The 18,936-nt window shown below is 36.4% G+C and overlaps 1 protein-coding gene across 1 annotated transcript in view; it reads left to right on the forward strand.

Annotated features, from left to right (window-relative positions):
• The first annotated feature begins 766 nt into the window (after window positions 1–766).
• The window catches only part of ROR2 (receptor tyrosine kinase like orphan receptor 2), a 44,109-nt gene continuing 25,939 nt past the window's right edge, over window positions 767–18,936 (forward strand). Inside the window, exons 1-4 of the mRNA XM_054289426.1 lie at window positions 767–779; window positions 2,047–2,124; window positions 11,723–12,010; window positions 13,079–13,109. Of these exons, the coding sequence (XP_054145401.1) occupies window positions 767–779; window positions 2,047–2,124; window positions 11,723–12,010; window positions 13,079–13,109 (410 nt within the window). The remainder of the gene's footprint in view (window positions 780–2,046; window positions 2,125–11,722; window positions 12,011–13,078; window positions 13,110–18,936) is intronic.

Here is an 18,936-nt window from a genome sequence, read left to right on the forward strand (position 1 = left end):
AAACCAAAAGTGCTGCTCAGATCTCAGGCAAGTCTGGATAGCTGAGTGTTAAGCAATCAAATAACCTTAAGGACAGTTTTGTAATAATGTTCCACCCTGTGAATGGTGGTGGATTATGACCACCAGAATAAGATATGAGAGGTATTTGTGGACTAAAAAACTGGTCAGTTTTCCTCCTCTTCTTTCTGCTCTGGCTGTCTCATCTTGGATTTGTCTTCCTTGTGGCCAGTAAATGCTGCTGCCCCTTCTAAACCTTGTGTGGCACAGAAGCTCAAGCAAGAGCAAGGGACAGAGGTGAGCTGGTCTTGCTGTCCCTTGGTAAGAACAAGATGTGATGTATCTGCTGAAATTTGACAGAATATACCTGGTAGTGGTCATGCATTCACCACTTCACCCTGAATCAAAAAGATCAGCAAAGGTTCTCTACATCTAAAAGTCTGGTGCTAAGTCTGTACCATGCCTGCAGGAGTATGAAGATGCACCATGTTGGGATTTGCAGTGGCAAGGTTGGCAATAGCCAGCTTGCCCCCCCATCTCCATTTCTTCCTCCAGTCTGCTGGGGGATATTATCTATGATTTCTACTGGCCAGTGCTGGGAGTGGCAGAAAATGCAGAATGTCTGCCCAAGCCTTGGCTGTTCTGAAGTGAAGGAGTGTGTTACCAAGGGTATAACACCGTCTTCACCATCACTCTATTTGTGGTGTCTGAGAATGAGCACACAATTCAACTGGAATCTGTACTGTTGCCAGGCAAAGGATCTCGAGCAATGGGAGATAAAGGTAGGGATGAAGTAGTGATAAGTGACAGTACTGTGATGAAAGAAATACTTTCAGATCCAGCCTGCTGTAGAGAATGTCTCTGATTTCTGTGTTTTACCTGATAAAGGCAAGTTAGCTGAATCTCTTACCAAATAATGGTTGATAGAATAAACAAACAAACAAACAAAAAAGTGTCTCGAATTATTTTCTTCGTTCATAATGTGGTGTAAGGTAGGGATAAGGTTACTTGTATTTTACTTGCATTCAGAGTTGTATTGTAGTTTGAAGAAAGGGTAATGGGGACAAAAGGAAGAAGGAGAGTCTTTTCTCTAGCTTCATTTTGCCTAAAACAATACCATGAACACCTCTGACAGACCTGCAATGAATCCCAGATCTTTCACTTCAGATCTTGATGATCTTAGATTTACATATCTTTGTGATATGCTAAGGATGTAAGGAATTTGGATGACTGAATATAAGTTAGAAAATATAAAAAAAATACGTGGTGTCATTTTAGAAGCTGTTTTACTTAAATCACATCTATACTGTTATCTGAGTTAGAACTTCAGTTCTGTTCCTTACCTAAATTTTTTAAAGGGAGAGCAAACAGGTGATACATAATGGTTGGAGTTTTGCAAGACCTGCAAATGCGAAGGAACTTGAAAGTACTGTCTGCAGTGTGCTAGCTTGTACTGATATATTAGACAGAAAAAAAGGAGTGCATACAGAAGATGTCTATCCATTTCCTCACACTTTGAGATCCTTAGTAAACAGTTACTATAGTTTCATTTCTAAAGATGTCTTTTAGGGATGCGGCTGAGAGTAGGATGAGAAAGTCAGTAGTGACAATGAGTCTGGCCTCTGGAGATGGAATCTGAATTACCATAGTGTAAGTTTAAAAGCAAGTTTATGTCATTTTGTAACTGAGGCTATCAGTAAAGCTCAGGTACTGTTTAATTTTCTAAGCCACCATTGCTTCCAGGAAATGTTTGCATTCTTTGTAAAAATATGTGGACTTTATTCTACTAAGAACTGGAATGTAGTTTTTAATGCTTTCTATTTTGTCAAACACCAAGTAATCCACAAAGTAGTTATTGTAGCATTTTCTAATCCGCAATGGATAAATCCTGACCTTGTCATTATGTTTTTCCTGTGTGCTGTGTTTCCCATGTGCAACTCTGGAGGCAGAATGTGGACTGGGAGAATGTGCTGAACTCACTGTTATAATGCTGTTTAACAGAAAGATTAGCTTCAATTCCACTTTAACAAGATCTTCTTTTCTTTGTAGGTGAAATGGAAATTCCAGATTCAAATGACCCCTTAGGTCATATGGATGGACTTGAGAGACCAATTCCAACACCTAAAGGTAAAATGAATTGTAATTTCATCACCCTACTTAAGTATAAACATTCTTCAGAAAGGACCAACAAAATCCTTTTATAGTATGTTCCCTATATTTGTATAGTAATACAAGACTGTAAGGAAGGCAACCTTCCTTTTGTGAATTAGCACTTCTGATTCCAGACAGTGGTAGCAAGGCTAAAGGAGTCTATAAAAATTAATTTCAAAGCATGTTGAGTTCCCCCACATGGAGGGGGTTAGATGTTTTAATCCAAACACAGTGTGTTATTATTACCTTCCTTGCATGTTTTATTTCACATTGTTGCCATGAAATTGGTTTGATTTTGTACAGTGTCACACTTAGCATCTCCAGGTAAATGTTAAGAATTGGTATCTTTAGTCTGAGGTAGTTAAATCTAGCCCATTACAACACAAGAATACGTACTTTTAAAGTAGCTCTGAGCATTAATGCTTTGTTTTTTTAAATTGATTGTAGTGTCAGGATTTCTAGTTATTTATTAGTTAACATAAATTTTGTGACACTTTGCCACTTAAAACTCTAGATCCAAATGCTATTCCTGGATCAGAAGATGCACATATTTACTGCAAATTGTGCTTCCAATTCCTTCTAAAGCAGGAAATTTTCAGTATTCTACCTGAAGAACAATATTTTTTTCGGTTGTTTACTGATTTTATATTTTATGGATACATTGCTGTTGTAATGTCAACTCTTAGGCTAAAGAAAAAAGTCAGATAATGTCAGCTTCATTAATGAGGACGTTGCAATCTGCAGAGCTGTGGTATTGACAAGATCTTCTTGCAGTTTATCTTAGAGGAACATGAATTTTGGGGGTGCTTTGGAATATAGTTTCTCTTCTTATAGATATCCAAGGTTATCTAATCGTTATTGTCTTCCTGAATATTAGTTAGATTTCTTACCCTAAATGTGCATATTGGGAGGTTTTTTATGGAATCTTCCTTTAAATTTGGTCTGTAAGTCAGTAAAACAAAGGTGTGTTCCTGTTTGCTTGTGTAACCACCTTGCTACTGATTATCAGCATGGGACTAAGTCCCTCCTATTTGGAAAGAAGACCTGGTACACTCCATTTCTCAACTCTTCACTACTTTCTGACATTTATTGACATTTATTCTGGAAAAAAAAATTTGTAGTAGTATTCCTGTCAGTAGCACTGTATTACTACCAGTTGTTTTATTCACACTGATGTACACACTACTTTTGATGAAAAAGGGCCATGTTTAATTTTTAACTGCATATGATAGACTTGATGCCTGGCAAGTTGGACCCACTTCTCTCTTTTGTTATGTTTGAGCCTTTAAGGCTACAGATGTAAAAGAGAGAGGGTTTTTTTGGTTGGTTTTTTTTTTTCCCATGTGACTGTGCTTGGTTAATTTCTTGCTGAAAAAGGAGTTCCAGTTCCTTCCTTTGCAGAGCCACAGGCAGTATCTGTCTGAGGAAGTAATTAATCACACCTCAAACATTTCTACACAGTAAGAACTGTATATTTCCTTCAGAAAAAAAAGGAAGAATAAAAAGAGACCCATGTTCTTAAGTTATTCACTGGTATACAATCAATTGTTAGTTTCCAGCATACCTAGCTAGGAAATGGCCTCATTTGCTCCCATTTATTTATTTTATTTTAATGTCAGCACAAAATTCTCCACAGAAGCAAAACTAACTTGGAATGTTAGCTCAGGTGTTTCTGTGTCATAGTAAGGGATCGGGTTTTGTTACAAAGAACCACTGGACAGTTCTACTTCAAAGTTTGGGCATACTGTTGAGATCATTAGAAACAGTTCCTAAGCCCTTCCATCCCATCAATCTTCTTCTTTCCTTCAGAAATCTTCAGTTATTTTGATTTGCTTGTAACCTCCTATTTTTAAAATTGTTCTTATTTTGGAATAGACCCAAAACAGGTATGGAGATAACCAGCTTTAATAATACCCAAATTAATAACCACATTAAAAGTACCAAGTGTATTAGTCATCCTCTTTTCTAGAATCTTCCAGAAGTCCTGAGAAATGATTCTGTCTCCAATGACAAAACCAGTTTAAGCAAGGTGTTATTAATCATGCTCATTTACAAAAATGTTGCAAGTCTCTTCCTACAAGTGAAGCTAGCCTTCTAATAGTTGATGAGAAGGGACAATAGCTTGGCTAGGCATTTGAGGAGAATTTATTTTCCCTTGTTTCCTTTAAGTGAATACTTGAATGACTAGAAAGCACTGTGTCTGAGCAGTGTTTCACTGAAAACCAGTGCAGAGCAGTGAGTATTTGCTATAGAAGAACTTAGGTCTGCTTTGGAATAAAAGTAAAACATTCGAGCACAGTCCAAGTCCCCTCTCAGTCCAGTCAGTCTTTGTAAAGTTGATAGTTTCACCCATCTTACTTTCAAGTAAGCCTTGCTTGGTGTCTTTCTCTTTTTTCACAAACATTCTAACATACTCTCACTGGGTCTTAAAAACCCACTGATTTCAGAGGAGAGGACAATGTGCACAAAGCTAATACTGCCTCATCCCTGGATTGGCAGTTGTTCATTCCTTGTTCCTAAGGGAATTTCAAGAGAATGTGAACCAAATCAACTTTTTTCTACATGTTTCTGCATGGATTTTTCTACATTGAGAAAAAAAATAGGATGAAGGATGAGATGCAAATTGGATTAAATTAGACTGTAAAGGTATCATTTAATCTGGAAATATTATGTGGCATATATAATATTGTAGTTTCCTTAGCTACTCATGTGTATTTTGGGAGATTTGCCAACATCCCTTTCATTTTCTAATGTAAGAATTGGGGAGACTGTTTTTTATTTAGGAAAATGTTCTGTGCAAGTAATCATGAGTCTTAGGCTTTAGTCTACCCTCATTAGTAGGATGGTATTTCTCAGTTTATTTGGAATTCTGATTTACTCGTGGAAGGAGTCACTTTACTGGACTCCCACCACCTGCCAAATGTTACACTGCCGTTGATGTCCCCTAAGCTCAGTGTTGTCATACACACCTTTAGAAAGGCATAATTTGCATTTCAGCAACTTTCACAGGCATTTTCTGTTACTACAGTCTTCAGTTCTTTTATAAACCTAGGAAACTCTGTATCTCATGGATATTCTTTATAGATTACCTGTCAATTTCATGAACACTTTATGCTTAGTACCCTAAATTTTACCATAAACCGGTAAATTTTGGAACAATGGTGTCTTCCTCAGCGTTCCATAAGGCAAAGTATGTATCCTAGGTGAAAAATTATGTCTTCATTGTGGGAAAATGTGACTTTGCTTATGGTGGAAATATCATTAGTTTAATTACTCAGAATATTGCCCCTAAACTCTTTTGTGTTGGATATAAGTTTATATTAGTCTAAAAATGCCAGAGCAGAAATTTGCCATAATAAAGAGTTGTGGTGAGAAAGGTCATGCTCTTCTTCCTAAGGATTCTTCCATGCTCATCTTATACCTAAGAAAAAAAGTTTATTTGAAGACAAAAATGAAAAAAGCTGGGAAGGCGTTAAAAAAGAAAAATAAGATAGCTTAGGGAAAAAATCCCACATTGGTTTTTACACAAATCATAGTATACATATTTTCATAGGGGTTTTGAACACTGGAAGTGTTTTATTCCATGAATCTGAAAATGGTCTAAATTTATGTAGTTATACAGAAAAAAAGGTATTTGCCCTTTTTATTTTTTAAACAAGTGATTTTACATTCTGAGTATCTCAAACTGAGACTCTTGTAAACTGTGATGTGTTCAGTTGGCTTTATGGGCTTTTTTGACTATTGCATAAAGTCAATTCAATAAATATTTATATCTTGTGGAGGAATAAGTATTCTAAAAAGTGATTAAACATATATACAATTATTACTACTTGGTCTGAAAGTACTGTTGTATCTTCAGTTATCTAGCCATTTATGAATCAAATTTTCCATTCTTTTTCTCAAAAACTGGCTATTCAGTGTTCGTGTTTCTTGTGGAGTGCAGAAAGAAAGGTGAATCCACCTGGATAAGAGCCAAAGTGGATGATTATCTTAGAGAGTCATTGTCTCAGGAATACAGAAAGATGTGAATCTTGGTGTAGTATCATCGATACTGACACTTAGTCTGTGTGTAAATTGTCAAATCACTTAAGACTCCCGTTGCTCAACTTTCTGCTTCTGGGAAATAAGCCTGATGGTATCATCCCATCTCAAGAGACTTCAATATTCATAAATGATTTGGAAGTTCTGAGATAAAAAGGGTTAAAAAATTGTTACTAAGTACAATTCATGGTTGCCATATTGAAGCTTATTTTAAAATTATGAATGCATAAATATTTTTAAAATCACATAGAAAAAAAAGAGTAAAAGCAATAAAAAAGGAACAGAACTAAAGCTTGAATTGAAAACAATTAATCCAGAATTTACATAATCTAAAGTAACTAAGGAGTCTTAAAATATTTTTTAGAATGAACTTCAAAATCACAGCTAAGATCTTAAAATAGCAAAAGCAGAACAATAATTTTATATTGTGTTTATGCCAAGAATAACACATATGGTTTGAGCCAATAACTTGGACGTGTAAGTGCCAGAATAATGTAAATAAAACTAAGAAATATAATACACGTGTGAGGTCTTAGTGATAGTTGCACCCTTTAGGTTTTTAGTTTAGTATCTATTCTTGTGCATATCTTGACAATGATTTGACACACTCTGGAAAAGCTTATTTTTATATTCTTGCCAAAACATGAATAATAGACGTGTCATCTTAATGTTGATTTGCTTTGGGATTCTATTTGATATATTTATATCAAATTTATTCAATTAAAAAATATGAAGTACTGGCAACCTAACAAAGGTTTTCCAAATTTGAAAGAGTTCTGCTGGAATTCATGTCAACCATTTCCCTAAGCTATGTTATTCATAGAGTACATAGAATATGATAGCAAAACATAATATATAGATTAAGTTGCATTGTCCTCTCATAGCTTCTTGACAGAACAGTTTTTAATCTGTTCAAGCAAAATAAATACTAGTATTGGTTGTAGACTATGTTGGAAACTATAATGAAAGAGAAATTTAATTTACAGCATTTTTGCCTACAGCAAATGCAGAAATATCTACTGGATAGATTTTCCTTTTGACATAGTTGAATCATGCCAAAGATCACTGAAGGCAAAGGAAGCATTTTCCTTCATTTCAATGACCTTTGGAAGTAAGCCAGAGTATAAAAACCATTATATAACAATATTAATGTCACAACACAGGAAATTTCTGGACATTTTACTTGTATATTTAAAGAAATTATCTTTGTTACCCATCTCCCAAGTAAAATATAAATCTTTATAATATGACAGTTACAATAGGACATTCACAGATTTGGCAACATGTTACAGAAACAAAATATTTTATATAGAGTATTTATTCTCTGTTTCAAAATTACGTTAGTATTAAAACAGATTAACAATTCTGTTCCAGTTTTAAAAAATTCTACTTGACTACTGCTTAACACGAAATACAGGACACAAGTTAAATACAAGTTCTAGCATTTTCACATTTCATTTTCCCTTGTACCTGTCCAAATTAAGATTTACTAAGACAGAAGGGGAACTACATTGGGAAAAAAATTGCTTTGCACATTGTTGAGGTCCTAATTTATCCTGGGAAAATTTGTGTTTTTCCCCAAAGCATTCTGTCAAACTGGCATCTACACTGTGTTTGTGGTGTGATGTACATTACCAAAAAAGTAACTGCTGATTATCACCACGGAAATTAAATAAAGAAAACATTCTTTAGAACATGGTTGGTTAAATTTTCCACTTTGTTTGAAAGAATTGCAATTATGGGTTATCTAAAGTGGACACCAAATAACAGAGCAGCTCAACAAATGGCTGCCCGGCCTGTCATAGAAATACTTCAGAACCAGTGAGGACATAAACATCGCTTCTCAAAGAGGAAATTAAACCAGCAAACAGAGAGTGTGCAGTTCAGGGTGGACAGAGGCAGAGAAGAGGCCCTGAGCTGGCCCACTGCTCTTAGGCTGCTCTGGAGAACTTTGGAAAACACAAATGCTTCGAAGTTCATTAGGTTAAAATATTTATTACTTGGTTTGTAATAACAAGGTAGTATAAAACACTGCAGAAAATACCTGTAAAATTGGCAGGAGTAATGATGAACTAAAGCTGAATTTTGACCTGCAGGAAATAGATGCAGTGTCGCTGACTTCAGGCAAAGTCTATCTAATTGCACTGGGACTGAATTAACCCATAAATCTTTGGCGTTGCTTTCCATGGTAATAGCTTTGTTCTTGCTGTTATTAGGATCAGATTCACAGATTCATATGAAATATTTAAGTGGCTTAAAGATATGGATCTAATTACTTCCTGCAGTAGTTCTGTTTTAATTAGTAAAACAGGAAGTTCTAACATGGATTTAATCCTGAGTTATTAAGTCCTAATGAGTAAATTTACTATCTGTTTTCATGCAAATGCATTTGAATTTAATATCCATGACTGTCCCAAAAAGAGGACTCCACCCAGCTCATTTTAAATCAGAAAAAGTGAAATAATGACAGGGGTTTGAGCAAGGTATAAGCTGATCAGTGTCACAAGAACAATGTAGCCCTCTCATGTACTTGCATGTGAAGAGCAAAAAATATATCAGAGAGCCAGACAAACCACAATCCCTGTCTGTCATCTTACAGGACTTGAATTGGCCTCACCTTTTAGACAGATCTCTTCTTCTTTCATTTCTTGGGTATCAGAAGCATCTCTGAGCCAGATGAACATAACTCTGTGCTTGTTTCATGCTCAAAGGGGCCCAGCTTCTTTGCAAAAAAGGTCTTTAAACTATTTTGCCTCCCTTGTATGAGCACATTTGGCCTGTCCCCATGATTGTTGAACCAGAGGCCCACAGAACTACAGAACATTCTAGCCTGGGGGGCACCTCAAAAGATCACCCAATCCAACAATTCTGGGGAAAGAAAGCTTAGACAAGACAATCTAGTAGTACTCTGTCCAATCATATCTTGAAAACCTCCAGCGATGAGGACCCTACCCCATCTCTAGGCAGTTCATTTCAAGGGGAATGATTGTTCTCACTGCAAAAAATGTCTCTATTCTATTGAAATGAAACATTTCCTGGCTACTTTCACTTGTTGCCCTTTGTCTTCTCCATATAGCTCCTTGTGATGAGTGTCTCTATTCTTTTTGTCAGTGCCTTTTAGGTACTGAAAAACAGTGATGATGCTCCCTTGGCTGTTCTCTTCTCCAGGGAGAAGAGACATAACTACTTGAAATCTTTCCTCATAGGACTTGTTGTCTAGCCCTTTGATGATATTGGTAGCCCTACTTTGATCCCTCTGCTGTCTTTCTGTGTTTTTGAATTCTGGGGATCTGAACTGGACATAGGACTCCAAGCGTGGCCTGACAGGCACTGAGCAGGTTGGGATTGTGGTATCTCTGTCTCTGCTAGGTAACACCCCTGGGGATGCTGCCCAGTATCTCAATGGTGCTCATGAGAATAAACTACATACAGACTATGAAAAAATAGTGAAATAACAAGCTGTGAGTGAAGTAGCCATAGAAAATCCTTTTCTAACATGTGGTAGGACTAATCATGCTTTCTTTCATGTTGCTAGAAATGATTATGTGTGTAAGATGTTGGCTTAAAGGGAGTTTTGATCAATGGCTTCAGTTGACTATATCAGGAAGTAAATTTACTGGTTTTGTTTTCCCTGCCAGAATGTCAACATAGTATTTCTATTTTTTCAGCTATGAAATGTAGCTAAAAACATAATAAATTACATTGTTGTGGTATGACATTGCTGAAAGCATTAATGTACTTTTTCTCCCTTTTATATAAGTTATTTGAAAACAAATATTGTTTGTATTCTGTCAGAATATTTTGAAGTCTGCTAAAGATTTTAAATTAAAAATAGGGACAACTAATATAAAATTAAATAAACAATAATTTATTATTTCATGACAAACAAGAATAAAATAATTGTCCTGTAAATTTTCAATATTGTGTGGAGATTTTATATATTTGGATTTATTTAATTTTCTGTTTGGACTTACTCTAATAATTTTCTATTTAATGACAAACTAAATTTGCACTTCCCTACATTGTATGTTCATATTATTCATTATAACAGGATTTCTTTTGAAAGGCCAGTGGTAGAGAACAATGTAACACACAGAAAAACCCAGTTTTCCAACAATATCTGGCTTGTACATTTATTATATTCTGATATTTCTACTACTCCCTTCTCCAATGTTACACTTAACTGTTATAGAGGAGCTGATTTTCACAGTCCTGTCAAATATAAATCAAAGCATAACATCAATTTTCTTAAGGTATTTCAGCAATTGGACTGTCAGTGTAGACCATTTCTTTACTAGAGTTGGATTTGTGTACAATAATATGCTATTACTTAATTAAACAGACGCAAAATAATCTGAGTGATAGGAAAAGTCTACATGTGAGCATCCATCAAAATTATTTGATGTTTGTATCCAGCTGCCATAAAAATATAATGTAATTTGAATTCCTGAAGCTTTATGTCTAGAAGCTCTAAATTCACTGGTACAAACACATGAGCGTGACACCTAGATACTTTTCTTACCTGTTTTGTAAGGTAATATAACTACTTTATTGTTTCAATGGAATTACATATTGCCAGGCTTTCAGTATGTGATGTGTATCAGTTGCAGGACTCCTAACACCAAATTAAATTTATAAATAAAAACCAACAAAAGATTTGATTGTCAGGTTTTGACAGTGTTCTTCATAAATTCTTTCTTTTTTGTCGTCCCTAGAGATCACAAATACAGCCTTGACAAGCCCTTTGCTTTTAACAAACCACTAATTGGGACTTGTAGTTTTCACTTACAAAATATCTACAAAATGTTATTACACACTATCCATACAGATGTTTCCTTGGCCATATATTTTGACTTGATGTAAAAATGGCAGTCTATAATCAGCTTATGGGTCCCCTCTCTATCACAGTTTATTTCTGCAATTGAGACGTTATTTCTATAAATTGAATGTGAGACATATAATCTTGAAAATTTATTATAATATAGGCCTGTCTAAATAAACCTAATTTTAAGATTTTGTTGAGTAACTAACAAGTCAAATAAATATCTAAAAGTAATTTTTCCAATTGTAGTTCTTTTTGAGACAAATCTGTGATCATGTAAGAAGATTATGTGGTAAAATGACCATGATATTCCAATATGGTAACAACTGGGATTATTCATTTATGGAGCAAGGGTTTTTTTGCTGTTGGAACAGAACAGCACTATATGTATGTTAGGATGTTAGTATTTTAGCATGTCAGATGTAGAAAAAGTCACTGCTGCTTCAAATAGACATTAGGAGTGTAATAGTATCAATTCATGATTGACCTTTGAATCTGCATACCTGCCTGCAGACAAGCATGAAGTCAGCAAGGAAACATAAATTGGAGTGTGATGCTGTGGTGTTCTTAGGACAGTGAATTGCATTTTTTTTTAATCTTGAAAGAAAACTAAAATTGTTTCCAGGGTTCTCTCTTAGAAAAGTACCTTTGAGCAGGCTTTTACCTCAACCCAAGTAAAGTTTGATCTTTTATGACCTTTTATCTTCTTAGGTTATTTCCTGACCTTCTTGGAACCAGTAAACAATATCACTATAGTCCAGGGGCAAACGGCAATCCTCCACTGCAAGGTAGCAGGAAATCCATCCCCAAATGTCAGATGGCTGAAAAATGATGCTCCAGTGGTTCAGGAGCCAAGACGGATCATCATCAGAAAAACAGATTATGGTTCACGCCTAAGAATCCAGGATCTGGATACCACAGACACAGGATACTACCAGTGCGTGGCTTCAAATGGGATGAAGACAATAACTGCAACAGGAGTTTTGTTTGTCAGGCTTGGTGAGTTCCTGGCTTTTATGACTGCTCAGACTGCTTTATAGACTAGGAATTAGTTTTAACCATAGCATAATGAGAAATGGATTTAATGTTTCACGAAAAATTCTCAACACAAAAGAAAATAAAGTCAGTGCCTGAGGCCTCTCTCCCAGCACAAAACTTCTCAGTTGAACTTGATACCCCTTTAGTGGTAATAAAAGAAAGTAAATATAGATGTAGAGGTCTGTAAATATACAGAAGAAAAAAAATTAAAGAAGTGCTGGTAAAAAGTACAAAAAGGTAGCATTTCATTGCCTGGAGTTTTCACTCTACTGCTGAACTCAGTCTGTGAAAAAAACCAAAAACTGCTGAGAAGAATGACAAGCGGTTTTCTACGTGATGTCCATAGTTCTGGGCCTATTCTTGTGAATATCAGTTCTGTACTGCTATGTGGAGCGTGGCCTCAGATTCTGTCTTCTGACACGTGAAGGTATACCACACCTTTGAACAAGTGCTCATATTGCATTTTGGAGACTTAATAGGCCAATCTGGAAGCCAACCTTTTATTTAGCTTGCCTGTGGGGCAATGGGAGAAAAAATTCTAGATGCATTTTTTGAAATTTTTTTCTTATTTTGTAATGTAAATAATAGATTCCACAGTTCAATTTGTAGTTATTGAGTATTGAAGGGCTGAGTATTGACCCTTGCTCCTGCTGTTGCAAAAATTGATCATCCCCTTGCTGCATCCTAAATTCGGATAGTAAGGCACAGTTGGGGCTTATTAAAAGGTAAGTGATGTGTTAAAATAACACCTTGTCTAACTACCTTTGTCTTTATGGTGGAAAATCTTTTATGAAAAACACTAAGTCCATTCAGGTTGCTGCTTGAACAGGCAGTAGATTCATGTGATTTTTATTTGTGGCTTTGAAAATAACTATATATAATTAAGTTCAGGAATGCAGAGGGTTTTGTTTGGAGCTTGAGATAAACCTCCCTTAAAGATACAATTTCCTTTAGATTGCTATTGACTTTTTTTATTATGTTGTCCTTGAGCTAACTTGTCAGCAATACTTGTTTGTTTTATGTTTGCAGGTCCAACAAACAGCCCAAATCACAATCGTCAGTAAGTACTCTTTGGAAAATTACTTAATGTGCTCTGACTACTTTTGTTCTGTCAGAATTTAGTTCATAAACTCAGTAAACTCTGCCTGCAACTACAGTGTTCTTGCTAAAAGTATCTAATTTGACCAAAAACTCTCAGAATGGATGCAACTTTTTTAGACAGAGGCTACAATGGATTTTGATTTGATTGACTGTTCTTGAGCAACTTCTGCTTGCTTATTTCATGTTTTGAACAAACAAATTACCACAAAGTCATGTTGGAACAGTAATTGTTTACAGGGCAAGTACAGGCTAGAAGAGTGGTTAAAAATGAATGGTAAAATGCTTAGCTTGCTGTGGTTTAAAATTTACCCATGTTATATGATTATAACTTGAAGAGCAAGGTAAAACAAGACTAAAATCCTGTCGTTGAGTAGCTGTTTGTTAGTGTGATTTTTTACTTGAGTGGTGGTTTGGTGATTTCCGCAAGATGCCTGGGTTTACCTGCTGATTCAGTTGTAAGGATGAAAAGAGAATCATAGAATGGTCCGGATTGGAAGAGACCTTAAAGTCACCCAGTTCCAACTCTTCTGCCATGGGCAGGAGCTCGTTCCACTTTATCAGGTTGTTCCAAGTCCCATCCAGCCTGGCCTTGAACACTTCCAGGATTGAAGTATCTGCAATTTCTCAGAGCAATCTGTTCCAGCTCTTCACCACCCTCTGAGTAAAGAATTTCTTTTTAACATCTAATCTAAACCTGCCCTTTTCCAGTTTAAAGCCATTGCCCCTAGTCCTGCACTATCTCCCAGTATAAAAATCCCCCTGCATCCTTTATATGAGAACCTTTTAAGGCTGCAGTGAGATCACTCCAAAGCCTTCTCTTTCTCCAGGCTTAACAAACCCAGTTCTCTCAGCCTGTCTTCACAGAGAGGTGCTCCAGCCCTCTGATCATCTTCATGGCATCCTCTGGACCCACTCTAAGAGGCCCACATCTTTTTTGTGCTGAGGACAACAAAGTTGGACCTAGGATTCCAGATGGGCTCTCATGAGGGCCACATGGAGTGGTAGAACCCACTGCCTCACCCTGGTAGACACGCTTCTTTGCATGCAGCCCAGGGTACAAGTGTCCTTCTGGGCTGAGAGCTACATTTTTGGGTTACTTCCAGCTTTTCATCCACAGGAAACCCCTACAAAGGGTTGCTCTCAGTGACTTGATCTCCCTGTTCATGTCTGGGATTTCCCCAACCCTGGTGCAGCATTTGGCACTTGATCTTGTAGAACTTTTGAGGTAGTTGCAATTTGCCCTTATTAAAGGATGTCTTGGGAACCCTAATTTATTTCCACTTGAGAAAGTCATGAAGTAATTATTTTTTCACTGTATCAGTCAAAATGTTTTATTTATGTTAGTATATAACATAATGTGTTATATACCAGCTGTGCTGGCTGCCTTGGGTCAGCTTGTTGTCTTTTATATGCTGTGGGATAACTTCTAGGAGGATCTGCTGCATGATTTTTCCAGGCACACAGGTGAGGCTCACCAGTCTGTGGTTGCTCACATCTTCCTTTCTCCTCTTTTTAGAAACGAAAACGATGTTTCCTTTTTTTTCAGTCACCAGGGAGTTCGCCTGACTGCCTTGACTTTTCAAATATGATGAGATTGTTTTGGCAACAACATCAGCCAGTTCCCTCAGGATTCTGGAACATAGTTCATCAGGTCCCATAGACTTGAGACTACTCAGCTTCATCAAGTGATCCCAAACCTGCTCTTCACTTAGTGGAAGAGACTTCCCCATATCACACGGGAGATCATGGGCTTTAATGGAAAGGGGGACTGCCAGAGAAGTCATTGAATAACTCATTTTTCTCCCTATCAGTCACCACCAGTTTTTCCTGCTTGCTTATCATGGGATACATTTCTCCTTGGCCTTTCTTTTCTGGCCTATGTCATACCAATAATCCTGGGAAACAAGTTTTACATTGATTCACTTATGTTATAGAAAAAGTAATTAATTTTATTTTTTTTGGCTTCCCTAGTATCTTCCAAGTGCTTCTCCTGTACTGAGAATGAACTTGTTAATATTTCACAAATACCAACATAAATAGAACATTTTGACTGATACAGTGAAAAAAAGAATTACTTCATGATTTCCTCAACTAGAAGTAAATTAGGGTTCTCAAGATGTCCTTTATCCTGGGTTTTCCTAGGCTTTCTTATCCTATTTTCCTAGGTTTTTAATGCTTTGCTATGCAACCTTTGCTGGTTTGGAACACTAAGTTAAAATAAAGAAATAACTAGGAAAAAAATGAAAAATCCTTTCATTTGGCTTTTGACACTTCACAATGAGTCTTGTACCATTGGTATTGGAAGCAGTAGTGTGCCATCGTTGTTCTGGACCTGCCATTAAAAGGTAAACTGAAGAGTGCGCTGCTGGTAGATTATTTTCTTTTTAATGTCCACTAGATTGGACAGAAACCTGAAACTTTAGAAAAACGAGGTCAGGTCAAAGGTCTAGTAAGAAGTCATGAGAGTCTTATCATATGAGGCCCAGGAGCTTTCAGGGATTAGGGATCTTTGCCTCATTGCATGCTTACTTCTGTTTCAATTTTTAAAAAAATCAGTCCTTCAAATAAAATGCCATGTTTTGGTGGTAGAATTATTTTGTTTTCAGAAACTGACCCTGATTTTAAAAAAATCGAATATTTTGCATAAAATTGTGCGGGTCAGTTTGTAAGCCAGAAAAGAGGAAGGGTGGAAAAAGGCAAAGGAGTACCTAAGTGCTTGGAAGGAGGTCTCATGGAACAAAGGACTCTTTCCATTCACTGTCTGCACAGTGCAGCCTCACACTGAGCCACGCGAGAGCCATTGCTGCTGGTATTAATGCTTCGAAAAAGACCTGCTTCAGTGGAAACTTGAAACATAAAACCATTGTAACTTGGTTTAAGATTATACATATTGAATATTAAGGGATAAGAAACATTATCTATGTAGATACCATCTAGCAAGGTATTTTTATGCAGTTCATGCTGTGGATTCCTAGAATTAATTGGCAATTAAAGATTGACAGAGAGAAAATGTGTGTAATGCAGTCAGACTTGCCAGTGCAAAAAAGCATCTTGACCTTCAGGTAATGAAGTTGAGGCGTTTTCATAAAAATCTAAATGTAAAATCTTTCCACCAAATACATAGTCTTAAATTGCTGTGGATTATTTGGAGACATCTTTATGTTCTGTCAAGATCCACATGTCTAAAAATTTCTGGGGATTTTTCTGGAGAAATTGAGAATTAAAATCTATCTTGCTTATCAAAAGTATTAAAATTACCGAAAATAGTAACAGATAATCGAGATTAATTTACAAAGGAAATAAATTCAAAACATGGTCAAAAAATTAGTTTCTGATTAGCCTTTGCTGTCCAGAGGACTGTGCGACTAAAGGGTTGTTTTACTAGAGTACAACCCTTTAGCAATCCTTTCTTTCACTACATTATGCTTTTACTTTTTGCATCATTAGTGCTTTTAGTTTTGCCTCTCAAAAGAGAGACATCCTATCTGTTCAGAGAGGTACAAGTGTGTGGATATAAAATAAATGTTTAACAAATACCAGAGAATGGTTTTTTGACCATTATTTAAAACAAAGCAATGGGCATTAATATCTTGGAGTCTAAGAGCAGAAGGGCAGAAACAATTGTCTTTCCTTCTAGAAGTGATGTTCTTAGAAGATAACATTATTCTAAAAGACTGCATGTTCTCTAGTCTAATATAATTTTCTTTTGAATTGAATGATTAGATTACATTTTACCCATTGGGCAAATTCCAGTTTTGAAGCAGTTAAACTATGGTAGTACCATCCTGAAGGGAGCTTGGGATGGAAGATATCTAATATTCAAATATTCTGTTTGTTGGCTCTTATGGGCTTCTGGAAAACTGATGAGGCCTCTGTGAAGTGAGGAAGGCACACAGAATGCAGGCAGAAAGGAATTCCCCTAAGCTCAGCCAAGTGCATGGGAAACAGCTCTGTTGTCACTGCTGCACTTTTCCCTATGTGACCTTTCTGAAATCTGCTTAGGATGCCAGGAGCTGAGCCCTGTGCAGAAGAACTGGGTTTTAAAAAAACTTTGAGAAGTCCCTGTTTTATTGAACTCTGACTAAGATCTGTTATGGGTTTGCAACTTTCAGTGCCTGTATACTGAATGCTAAGGAAAAATAGGTGAGAAGAAACACTGCCGCCAAATAGAAGCAATCATTACTTTGTGGAGGAATTTTTGAGATATTAATTATTCAGAATGAATTTGCCTGCTCTTATGTCTGATTTTCAAGTAGTTTGGGACAACAGTAATTTTTTTTAAGATTCGGGCCAATGAAGAAAATTAATGATGCAACTGTAGTTAGGAAAAAACCAGTTCTTTCAAACAGTGAAAAACAGAACGTATAAAACCAGTAAGGTGGCTCTGTGAAAACTCCAGTGAGGAGGTTGGGTTTATGAGCAATTTATTCTCCATGGTCTACATATCCCAAAGCACACCTTTTCTGTGACCTCAAAAGGAAATTTCTGCATGATATGAGGGGCACTCGTATATCTTTATGATGGAAACAAACTCATTTTCGTCATGTGATGAATCTTCATGAATCCCAAAGCTCTTTGGCAAACCAAAGGTATCTAAGATCATACTAAGAAGAAAATATGCTTCTCTTGCAGTCAAATAGCAGCACCACTTCTATCTTCTTCCTTTCCTTAGGTGGTGTGGCAAATTTCTTTGGTCTCAACATAGTTTAGCCGCAGATAACATTGTTAATCTTGGAAATTATACAAGATTATCTTAAAATTCACATAAACAGATGTTTTTTTTAAAACAATACAAGGTTGTTTCAACTCAGAAGTTACAGTGTTTACTCAGGCCCATAAGGACCAGGTGTTTGATGATGTGCTTCCTCCAGAATGACATGCCTGCCTTTTGTTTCATCAAGATATTCATGTGGCTGAGACAACCATATTTGAACTATGTATGTTTTTTTAAGATGCTTGTGGTAATATGTTGAAGTTACAGAATAAGCTCATACTTGTGTTTTCATTTCCTGTTTTAATCAAGGAAAAAAAAAGAATTTTGTGATTAAAACACAGGACTGTAATTTCAGAGGTCTGGATTTAATTTCTGACTGTACTCCTGTCTCTGTGTGTGATTGCAGCAAGTTGTTTAACCTTTGCCTTTCCATGTTTTGTACATCAAATGGAGATGGCGGATCTTGGGAATTTTTTGCCTTCTTCTGCTATGGGATCAGATTATTTCAAAGTGTTTTGGGTATGTTCTTCTCCCCATAAAGTTTGGAATGTTATCCTGTTTTATGAGTGAGGAACTGAGGCACAGATTATCTTGGGCTGGTCTACATTAAACAGCATGTGTTTGTCTTGGCAGGTTTCCTGACTCCCTGACAATCCAATTTGGGGATCTGGCAGAAACATGCTGCAATTCCCTCCTAGCCCCTGTGTGTCAGTTTCCTTTTTTTCTTTCAAGGCTGAGGGGGAGGCCGTATTTCACCCTCCTGTGCGTCTGGGGCTCCTTTCAGGGGATTTTGATCCACAATCTCAGATCTACTTTTGACTTCATCATTTTAAATGTCCTTTGACAGTCCTTCAGGCCAAGACAGGAAATTTGGAGGAAGGACAGAACTAAAACCAAGATTACACTAAATTTTTTCTCTTTTATCTATTTTAGAGTGCAATTTTTCCATTTTTCCTCTAATTATGTTGGATGCAGCCTAGAAAGGCTCAGATGTTGATGACATCACAAATTAACATGTAACTAAAATTCATACTCTATTCTGCCCAGAGATGTAGGGTGTGCTCAGAGGAAG

The sequence above is a fragment of the Melozone crissalis genome, unplaced genomic scaffold, assembly GCF_028551555.1.
Source record: "Melozone crissalis strain CALT ecotype California unplaced genomic scaffold, PUWL_Pcris_2 ptg000005l_1, whole genome shotgun sequence".
Lineage (NCBI taxonomy): Eukaryota > Metazoa > Chordata > Aves > Passeriformes > Passerellidae > Melozone > Melozone crissalis.